Source organism: Suncus etruscus, chromosome 14 (assembly GCF_024139225.1).
Source record: "Suncus etruscus isolate mSunEtr1 chromosome 14, mSunEtr1.pri.cur, whole genome shotgun sequence".
NCBI classification, from domain to species: domain Eukaryota; kingdom Metazoa; phylum Chordata; class Mammalia; order Eulipotyphla; family Soricidae; genus Suncus; species Suncus etruscus.
This window is the reverse complement of record NC_064861.1, coordinates 63,221,745-63,232,550: the sequence shown is the minus strand read 5'-3', so window position 1 is coordinate 63,232,550 and position 10,806 is coordinate 63,221,745. Positions and strand designations below refer to the sequence as shown.

The 10,806-nt window shown below is 51.2% G+C and overlaps 1 protein-coding gene across 1 annotated transcript in view; it reads right to left on the bottom strand.

Annotated features, from left to right (window-relative positions):
* Nucleotides 1–830: 830 nt before the first annotated feature.
* Nucleotides 831–10,806, bottom strand: part of CDH3 (cadherin 3) — a 47,251-nt gene continuing 37,275 nt past the window's right edge. Inside the window, exons 10-16 of the mRNA XM_049786490.1 lie at nucleotides 9,358–9,599; nucleotides 9,021–9,166; nucleotides 6,774–6,998; nucleotides 4,540–4,746; nucleotides 4,184–4,314; nucleotides 3,792–3,938; nucleotides 831–1,500 (exon numbers count right to left, since the gene is read on the bottom strand). Of these exons, the coding sequence (XP_049642447.1) occupies nucleotides 1,291–1,500; nucleotides 3,792–3,938; nucleotides 4,184–4,314; nucleotides 4,540–4,746; nucleotides 6,774–6,998; nucleotides 9,021–9,166; nucleotides 9,358–9,599 (1,308 nt within the window). The 3' untranslated portion in view covers nucleotides 831–1,290. The remainder of the gene's footprint in view (nucleotides 1,501–3,791; nucleotides 3,939–4,183; nucleotides 4,315–4,539; nucleotides 4,747–6,773; nucleotides 6,999–9,020; nucleotides 9,167–9,357; nucleotides 9,600–10,806) is intronic.

Genomic DNA, 10,806 nt, shown 5'->3' with positions numbered 1-10,806 from the left:
CACAGGACAGAGCACATGCTCTGCATGCAGGAGGCTTGGGTTTGATCCCTGATGGTGTCAAGCACCACCAGGAGTTGCCAACCACCCCCTCCTGCAGCCTCTGAACACCACAGGTGCACTACCTAGACAAAATATACAGAAATTTCCTTGTTTCTTGGAAGAGTTTGAGGCAAGGGTAGGCTACAGGCTATGCTAGGATGTAGCAGAACAGAGCCTGCCCATGTGTGGTCAGGCAGAGCGACAGCTCAGAGGCACTCTTGTTCCTGGGACAGACTTGGGCAGAGCACTTGGGCACTCAGCTGGTGGAGAGTGAAGCTCACATCTGGCTCTGACCCAAACTGAGTTGCTCTCCCCGATGGAGAGAAGCTGGAGAAGGCAGGCAGGGGGCAAAATTCACTACCCAAACTGGGATATAACTCAAGTAGCAGGGCAAGCTGAGCGTGTGTGTGTGTGTGTGTGTGTGTGTGTGTGTGTGTGTGTGTGTGTGTGTTTGTGTTTGTTTGTTCGTGTGTGTGATTGCACTCCCTACTCTGTGTGGTCCTTACAGAATTGTATGTTTGTTTTCTGTTTTTTATTTGTTTTGGGGCCATCCCCATTGATACTCAAGGGTTATTCCTGGCTCTATGCCCAGGAATCCCTTCTGGTCGTGTTCAGGATATCGGGATGCCGGGGTTTGAACACAGGATGGCCATGTACAAATTAAATGCCCTACCTGCTGTATTATCTCTCCAGCCCCAGAATTGTACATTCTCAAGTGGTGAGGTATTTGGTCTGTGACTCAAACTTCAATTGAGCAGCTGCTATACAAGAAGAATTGACACCCTGGCATCTCTGGGAAATGTTCCTTTAATTAAAAAAAAATGTCCTAGTACACGATTGTCATTACAGCTCAGGGGGGAAATAAAAAATAAAGGGCAAGCTAGACGCGTTGGGTATAAAAATGCAGAAATCCTTCCAAACAGGTGCCTGGGCCCACGAGGGCCGGCCTCTACATTTCTGAAAACCGCATTAAAAAATAAAAATTAGACAGAGATGAGAGGCCTTTCCCTAACGAGATGAGTCCACTCAGAAAGCTAGTCCACACTGGTGGGCCCAAAATCCCAGAGTGTCCTGGCAAGTGGGAGGCCCCCAGAAACATGCTTTTGGGGCAGCCCAGGGGACCTGCAGAGCTGGCGCTGAGAGGCTCAGCCTCATCCACCAGAGAGGCTAAAGGCTCTGGCCTCCCTGCTTCGCTGTGCTCAGGCTGACGGGGCTATTTTTCAACAGCCTGAGTCCCAGGCTGGACGGGGCCTAGTCGTCCTGGCCACCCCCGTACATGTCTGCCAACTTCCGGAAGCGGCTGCCCCACTCGTTCAGGTAGTCGTAGTCCTGGTCCTGGTCTGAGGCCGATGAGGTGAGGGAGCTGAGGGATGCGGCGTCTGAGCCACTGCCCTCATAGTCGAACACGAGCAGGGAGTCGTAGGGCGGGGCTGTGGGGTCCGTGTTGGCTGCCTTCAGATTCTGTGGGGACAGGGTGGGGGCCCAGGAGCCCCAGGTGCACACAGGTGAGCCAGCTCAGACCTGCAACATTGCTTCCTGCTCCACCATCTCAGGTTTGCAAAGTTGAGGGGAGACAATGGGCCCCAGAATGAGACGGGAGATGCTGACCTCCATACTACAGGTGGAAAGCCAAGTGTAACTTAATTTTTTAAGCTTATTTTGGGGGCCGGAGAGATAGCATGGAGGTAAGGCATTTGCCTCTCATGCAGAAGGTCAATGGTTTGAATTCCAGCGTCCCATATGGTCCCCTGAGCCTGCCAGGAGTGATTTCTGAGCGTAGAGCCAGGAGTAACCCCTGAGCACTGCCGGGTGTGACCCAAGAACAAAAAACGAAACAAAAAATCTTTAAGCTTATTTTGGGGCCACAACCGCTGTGCTCGGGACTTACTCCTGGCTCTGCACTCAAGGATCACTCCTGGCAGGCTCTGAGCATCATATAGGATACTGGGGATCAAAACCATGTTAGCTGCATGCAAGGCAAACACCCTAACCACTGTCCTATCTCTCTGGTCCCCAAAATGTAAGCTTTTGACTCCCCCAAAATGTCACTAGTGAGAGTTGCTGACAAGATGCCCATGGATAACAGTTAACTATTTATTTCCTCCCCCTTTCTTTCTTTTCGGGGCAAAGAAGGGGAGTTTGGGGCCATACCTGGCTCTAATCAGGGTTTACTCCTGGCTCTGAGCTCACAGGACCATACATGATATCAGAATAAAACACACAGGAAGCAGGACACATGCCCCACCCACTATCTCTCATACCCTCTCACACAACCTACTCTTTTATTTTGGGATCACACTTTATGATGTCGGGGTTATTCTTGGCAGGCTCGGGGGACCTTATGGGGTGTCGGGGATCAAACCCATGTTGGCCAAGTGTATGACAAAAGCCCTACCCAGTAGCAGGGGTCCTCAAACTTTTTAAACAGGGGGCCAGTTCACTGTCCTTCAGACAATTGGAGGGTCTGACTATAGTAAAAACAAAACTTATGAACGAATTTTATGCACACTGCATATATCTTATTTTGCAATGAAGAAACAAAACAGATACAAATACAATATGTGGCCCTCCGGCCATAGTTTGAGGACCACTGCATAGTATTACTCTGACTCCCTACATGACCTATTCCCTTTGTTTGTAATATTTTTGTTTTATTTTTGGGACAGGCTACACATATTGGTGCTCAGGTTATTCCTGCTTTTCACTCAGAAATTACTCCTGGTAGGCTCAGGAAACCATATGGGACACCAGGGATTGAATCCAGGATAGCTGCGTGAAAGGCAGATAGATGCCCTACCCACTTTTCTATCTCTCTGATCCCTCCCTGACCTATTCTTTTTTTGGGCAGGAGCACACCGAGTGGTACTCAGGAATTACTCCTGGCAAGTTCGGGGGACCAGATGGGATGCTAAGGATCAAACCCGGGTCAGGGGCCTGAGAGATAGCATGGAGGTAAGGCATTTGCCTTGCATGCAGAAGGACGGTGGTTCAAATCCCGGCATCCCATATGGTCCTCCGAGCCTGCCAGAAGTGATTTCTGAGCGTAGAGCCAGGAGTAACCCCTGAGTGCTGCCGGGTATGACCCCAAAAAACTAAAAAACAAAACAAAAACAAAAACAAAAAACAAAACAAAAAAACAAAAAAATATTGGGTCAGCCATGTGCAAGGCAACTGCCATACCTGCAGTGCTATTGGTCTGTACCCCCCAACCTATTCTTCTTTTTTTTTTTTTTTGGTTTTTGGGTCACACCTGGCGGTGCTCAGGGGTTACTCCTGGCTGTCTGCTCAGAAATAGCTCCTGGCAGGCATGGGGGACCATATGGGACACTGGGATTCGAACCAACCACCTTTGGTCCTGGATCGGCTGCTTGCAAGGTAAACGCCGCTGTGCTATCTCTCCGGGCCCCTCTTTTGTCTTTTTTTTTTTTTTTTTTTTTTGCTCCAACCTATTCTTAACCTCTCTTCAAGTATAGGTTTTTGGTTTTTAGAGAGGGCCCCATATCCAATGGTCAGGAGTTACTACTAGCTTTGTGCTTAGGGAACATTGAGTGCTAGGGTTCAAAACCAGTCCTCCCCGCACACATGCAAAGCACAGGCTCATCCCGCTGGTTCTCTATCCAACCCTGCCCAGGGGTCTTATGGACAAGTAAGCAAGGCCAGCAGATCCAGAATCATGGTGATTTGCTGGTGGAGCTAAGGTCTGGGCTGGAGCCAGGCAGGCCAGCCATGCTTGCCACCTGGGACCACCTCACCTCGATGATGAAGTTGCCGATCTCATCAGGGTTGGCTGGACGAGGCCGGTACATCGGTGTAGGGATGAAGGTGGGTGCTACATCATTGCGGAGAACCACTTCCTGCCGTGCCTCCAGGCCCCGGTGCAGCTGAGTGATGTCATAGTCCTGTGGGCAGGTGGAGGGGAGAGAAGTGAGGAGGAGATGGTGCACAGCACAGCCCAATGTCCCAACAGCTGGTCTCATGGTCCAAGATGATATATGAGATTTCTGGATTTTGTTTTAGGTTTAGGAGGTATTCCCAGTAGTACTCAGGGGAAACATATATGGTGTCAGAAATGGAACCCAGGTTGGCTGTGTACAAGGTAAATTGAGTACATGGGCCCAGCCCCTCCCCAGCTATAGCCGCGAACCTGGTCCTCCTCGCCACCCCCTTCTTCGCCATAGTAGAAGACATTGTCGCGAGTGTCATCCTCAGGCAGCAGGAGGGGTTCCTTGACCTTCCGCTTACGTCGCACCAGCAGGAGCAGCACCAGCAGGAGGACTAGGGAGGGCAAGCAAGGCTAGGTCAGAGATGGAGCGCCCCAACTTCAGACCCTCTGCTCAACTGTTAGCACCCTGGCTCCTAGGGAGACCCGACTGCCTGTTGAGAGAACAGGGTGTGGCCTCCCAACTTCACTCCAGCACAGGTATTGCTCCTTCTTGGGAAGAAGGGTTCAAGGAACAGATGGCCCTGGAGCTGGCATAGGAAGGGGTTATCAGTACTCACGAAGCAGGGCCAGGACGGCCCCCAGGACGGGCAGGAGGAAGCCTCCCTTCCAGTGATCGGGGCAGTTTTCCACATGGCCGTGACAGTCACACACAGTGGCCCTGATCACTGTCAGTTGCTCCCTGTTGCCGTGGTCAGATAAGGCAAGGTGGACATCGTACATGTCCTGCTTCAGGAATTTCTTCAGGGACAAAGCGACGGCATCTCCTGCGGAAGACAGATGGTCACAGGCCCGAAAGAGGCAGCTGGGCTGGGCATGGGGAAAAAAAGAGCCCAATTACGTACCTGGGTCAGGTACCAACAGTTGAATCATTGTGGAAAGGGTCATTGTGGGGTAAGAGTTTAAATTAGGGGCCTGCGAGATAGCATGGAGATAAGGCGTCTGCCTTCCATGCAGAAGGACAGTGGTTCGAATTCCAGCATCCCATATGGTCCCCCAAGCCTGCCAGGGGCGATTTCTGAGAATAAAGCCAAGAGTAAACCCTGAGCGCTGCCAGGTGCGACCCAAAAACCAAAAAAAAAAAAAAAAAAAAAAAAAAAGAAAGAAAAAATTTAAATTAAAAAGAAGCTTGGGGCCGGAGAGATAGCACAGCAGAGTTTGCCTTGCAAGCAGCCGATCCAGGACCTAAGACGGTTGGTTCGAATCCCGGTGTCCCATATGGTCCTCTGTGCCTGCCAGGAGCTATTTCTGAGCAGACAGCCAGGAGTAACCCCTGAGCAACGCCGGGTGTGGCCCAAAAACAAAAACAAAAACAAAAAAAGAAATTGCTCCTGGCAGGCTTGGGGGACCATATGGGATGCCGGGGATCTAACCTGGGTTCGTCCTAGGTTGGCCATGCACAAGGCAAATGCGCTATTGCTGTGTTACCGCTCTGGCCCCTAGGAGTAATGTTTGAGCACAGAGCAAAGAGTAACCCCTGAGCATCACCGGGTGTGCCTCCCCCCCTCCAAAAAAAAACCCAACCAAACAAGATGTATTCTCCCTAGAACTCGATCTTTTTTCTTTCACCTTTTGCCACTTTGTTTAGAGAAGCCTGTTTTCTCTTCAGATATTCCTCTCTTTCTCTCCCCTCAAGTAAATTTTGTTTAGTTTTAGGCTACACCCAGACAGGGGTTACTCCTGGCTCTGTGCTCAGAAATTGTTCCAGGAGGAGGGGCCGGAGAGGTGGTGCTAGAGATAAGATGTCTGCCTTGCAAGCACTAGCCAAGGAAGGACCGCGGTTTGATCCCCCGGCATCCCATATGGTCTCCCAAGTCAGGGGCAATTTCTGAGCGCTTAGCCATGAGTAACCCCTGAGCATCAAACGAGTGTGGCCCGAAAAAAAATTAAAAAAAAAAAAAAAGAAATTGTTCTAGGCGCTAATCAATAAAAATGATTTTGCATGGGGCTGGAGTAATAGCACAGTGGTAGGGTGTTTGCCTTGCACGCAGCCGATCCAGGACAGATGGTGGTTCGAATTCTGACATCCCATATGGTCCCCCGAGCCAACCAGGAGTGATTTCTGAGCACAGAGCCAGGAGTAAACCCTGATCCCTGCAGGGTGTGACCCAAAACCAAAACCAACCAAACAAACACAAAAGATTTTGCTTTACATAAAAAGGGAAAAAAAAAATAATAAAGGGTTAGGGTGCTTGTCTTTATGTGGCTTACCCTATGGAATGCCAGCATCCCATATGCATAATCCCTCAAACAAAGCCTGGAGAAACCCTTAAGTACCACTGGGTATGGTCCCAAAATAAAAACAAACAAACAAAAGAAATCATTGAGGGCCCGGAGAGATAGCACAGCGGCGTTTGCCTTGCAAGCAGCCGATCCAGGACTAAAGGTGGTTGGTTCGAATCCCGGTGTCCCATATGGTTCCCCGTGCCTGCCAGGAGCTATTTCTGAGCAAACAGCCAGGAGTTACCCCTGAGCACTGCCGGGTGTGGCCCAAAAAAAAAAAAAATCATTGAGCACAGCAGCCATGGGACTATTAAGAAGGGAAAAAAAGACCAGCAAGGGTGGAACTCAAAGCCTGGCGTAGTCAGTATGGGTGAGAGTCTAGGGTGCTTGTGTTAAGTTGTCTCCACATGGCTGAGTCCCTAGGCTCTCTGTGGGACGTGAACAATCACAACCACCTGCCCCAGGCCTCATTTTCTCCATCTGTGCTGGCAGGTGGACCAGAGTGGAATATACGAGCCTTTTAAGGCCAAGGTGAGGACAGCCAGTGGCCCATGCTCCACAGACCCGGTACCTTTCTCGTTGACCTCGGCGTTCCAGAAGACATCGGCGTCGTGGGTGAGCCGTGCCTGGAAGGGGGCGGTGTGTGGCGCCAGGTCCTTGTCGGTGATGTTCAGCACCTGCGGTGTGGGGCTCTGGTTGCAGACGGTGATGTGGCGGGGCTCGGGCACCGGGCCATGGTCGTTGACATCCACAAGTGTCAGCAGGAGGGTCCCCGTGCCGGTGGTGGAAGGGTTCCCTGTTGGCAGGCACACATGGAATCGGTTCAGCTCCGTGCTCGGATCCCCGCGACCGGCCCCACAAATGCCCTCCAAGACCCTCCTTGGATTCTGGGGTGCTCCTTTCCAGCGCCTAAGGCCGGCTCCACTGGCTCATCAGCGCCACCCAGTGTTGACCGCTTGTCAGTCCCTGGCACAGAACTCCCCAGAGTGCATCTGGGGCTCAGAGTCAGGGTCTTTCTTAGTCGGGTTCACCATGTCTATGCTCTCTGGGTAGCCCAGTCACTCACAAGGGAGAAAAACAGGCCGATTCAGAATTAGGGACCCACACACTTAGATTGAGTCTTTTTGTTTTGTTTTGTTTGGTGATGCTCAGGGTTGACTCCTGACTTTGTGCGCAGGGATCACCGAGGGTGCCAGAGTTCGAACCCAGGGTAGCCATGTGCAAGGCAAGTGCCTTACACTTGCTTACACACTGGACTATCCATCTGGCTACTCAGGACCAATCCTGGAATAGTTCCTGAGTACAATTAATTGTGAGTGGCGGGCCCGGAGAGATAGCACATTGGTGTTTGCCTTGCAAGCAGCCGATCCAGGACCTAAGGTAGTTGGTTCGAATCCCGGTGTCCCATATGGTCCCCCGTGCCTGCCAGGAGCTATTTCTGAGCAGACAGCCAGGAGTAACCCCTGAGCACCGCTGGGTGTGGCCCAAAAACCAAAAAAAAAAAAAAAAATTGTGAGTGGCTCAAAAACAAATCGAGGGGGCCATAACGATAGCACAGTGGTAGGGCGTTTGCCTTGAATGCATGTGGCCAACACAGGACAGACCCCAGTTTGAATCCTGCATCTCATATGGTCCTCCAAGCCTGCCAGGAGGGATTTTTGAGTGTAGAGCCAGGTGTGACCCAAACACCAAAACAAACAAACAAAAAAATCCCCCACAACACAGAAAACCCTTATTTGCCCTCTTTTCCCCAAAAAACCCCAACCAAATAAAACAGATTTTGCTAGGCAATGGATATAGCTTGGCAGTGACCACACACCTCACATATTTCCTGCAGCAACACACACACCCCTCTACATAAACACATATGCACACACCTTCTTTATTTGAAAAACTCCCCCATAGGGCCGGAGAGATAGCATGCCTTTGATGCAGAAGGATGGTGGTTCAAATCCTGGCATCCCATATGGTCCCCTGTGCCTGCCAGGGGCGATTTCTGAGCTAGAGCCAGGAGGAACCCCTGAGCGCTGCCGGGCGTGACCCAAAAAGCCAAAAAACAAAAACACATACACACAAAAAACAAAACAAAACAAAAAAAACTCCCCCAGGGGCCAGAAAGATAGCACAGTGGTAGGGCATTTGCCTTGCACTCAGCTGATTCAAGATGGACGGTGGTTCGAATCCTGGCATCCCTAATGGTCCCTGGTGCCTGCATGAATCGATTTCTGAGTGCATAGCCAGGAGTAACCCTGAGCACCGCCAGGTGTGAATCCCCCCAAAAAACAAACAAAAAACCAACACCCAACTCCCCCAGGGGCTAGAGAAATGGCACAGCAGGCAAGGCACTTGCCTTGCACATGCTGACCTGGGTCCAACACTCAGTGTCCCATATGGTTTCTGGGGCCGGAGAGATAGCATAGAGGTAAGGTGTTTGCTTTGCATGCCTTGCACGGTGGTTCGAATCCTGACATCCCATACGGTCACCCGAGCCTGCCAGAAACAATTTCTGAGTGATGTGCCAGGAGTAACCCCTGAAGGCTGCCGGGTGTGACCCAAAAATCAAAACAAAACAAAACAAAAATCCATGTGGTCTCCAGGCTCTATCAGGAGTAATCTCTCAGTACAGAGCCGGGAGTAAGTCCTGAGAACTACCACCAAACCAAACACCCCCCGCAAAAAAAAAGCACACTCTCTCTCAAAAGACCCCTTTGATCCTCCAGATGAATATGCTGACTCCTCACCCAAATCCCCAACATTCAATGGTACTGTGGGTCCAGAAACAACAGGAGCCTATGTGGTGGCTGGGGGAAGTTTGTACCGTCATCTGTGGCCAAGACTGTGACCTGGTAGATATTGTCCCTCACAAACTGCTCGTCTTCTCGATCCAAGTTGCCAGCAGCTGTTACCTGCCCACTGTCAGGGTCCATGGAGAGCCACCCCGCAGGGTCCCGCAGGATGTGATAGCTAGTAGGGAGACAAGGATGAGAAGTCATACCTGGGCACTGAGATTCCCAGCAGGCTCCTGCCTCAAAGGCCTCTCACTCCTACCCCCACCCTGGCCCAGCTGCAGGGGACGTGCCACGGACAACATGTAGGCACACAGATGCCTTCTCCCGCTTGGTGCATGGGCCCCCCCAAAGCTCTGCTTAGTTTACCTGATCTTCTGAGCCCCCTGATCCGGGTCCTGTGCTGTGTAGATGCACACAGGCTCCCCAAGGCCCACGTCTTCTGGGACCTCCACCACTTTGGAGGGTGGCACGAATGCAGGGGCCTCGTTCACATCATCTACGAGGACCATGACAGTGGCCGTGGACGTGGGCAGCTTCACCACAAAGGGCACCTCATTGGTTACTTCCACGGACAGGGTGTACTGGTTCTTGGCCTCGAAGTCCAAGCCCTGGGGGCAGGGAGGGGCCCAAGAGACTAACTGTGAGGAGCTCCCCAGCAAGCACACTGGCTGCCTCTTCCCAGTCACCCGAGGGCACATTGACCACCCAAATAGTGACCCACCCTTGGCTGTGTGAGCAACCCAGGAGGCCCCTTTCTGGTTGGGAGTGGGGCTGAGGCATTGCTGGGTGTGGGGAGGGGACTCGGGACTGCCCCATTTCCCACGTGGCTTCCTAGGGCCCCTTGGCCACCCTCACGCCAAGGAAGGTCTGTTCAGAGTTAGTGTCTAGAATGCGCCTTCCACGCCCACCACATTTCTGGTGTGGTTTTAATATAGACCGAATTTCCTCAGAATGCGACTTCTGAGGGGATCTCCTAATTTGATTTGTTAGGGGTCTTTTCAAAGAGTTGTTCAGAAAGACATCAGTGCCACTTGTGGCGTGGTGGCCAGAGCAAACTGCTGTCCATTCTGTCCCGACACGCCTACGACAGACACGCCACACCGACCACTCTGGCACATCTGCAAACAGTCGGCCCAAGTGTTTACATATGGAACTTTCTTTATTCTTTTGGTTAAAAAAATAAAATGATTTTTCTTTTATTTTCCAGTGAGAGAAATCTATTTCCTTAGAGAATATATGACTTAGGGTCCTGAGAGACAATATAAATAATTGTATTTCATCACATAAAAGGGTCATTCCAAAGAATTTGTTGCATTAAAAAAAAGACAATCCGGGCCCGTAGAGATAGTGCAGCAGCGTTTGCCTTGCAAGCAGCCGATCCAGGACCAAAGGTGGTTGGTTCGAATCCCGGTGTCCCATATTGTCCCCCGTGCCTGCCAGGAGCTACTTCTGAGCAGACAGCCAGGAGTCACCCCTGAGCACCGCTGGGTGTGGCCCAAAAACCAAAAACCAAAAAAAAAAAAAAAAGACAATCCATGTCTTAATTATTTTAGTTTATGGGCCACACCCAGTGATGCTTTGGGATTACTCCTGGCTTGGGGGGACCATATGAGATGCCTTACTGCTTGTGCTACTACTTCAACCGCTTAATTTATTTTTATTTATTTATTTATTTTTGGTTTTTGGGCCACACCCGGCGCTGCTCAGGGGTGACTCCTGGCTGTCTGCTCAGAAATAGCTCCTGGCAGGCACGGGGGACCATATGGGACACCGGAATTCGAACCAGCCACCTTTGGTCCTGGATTGGCTGCTTGC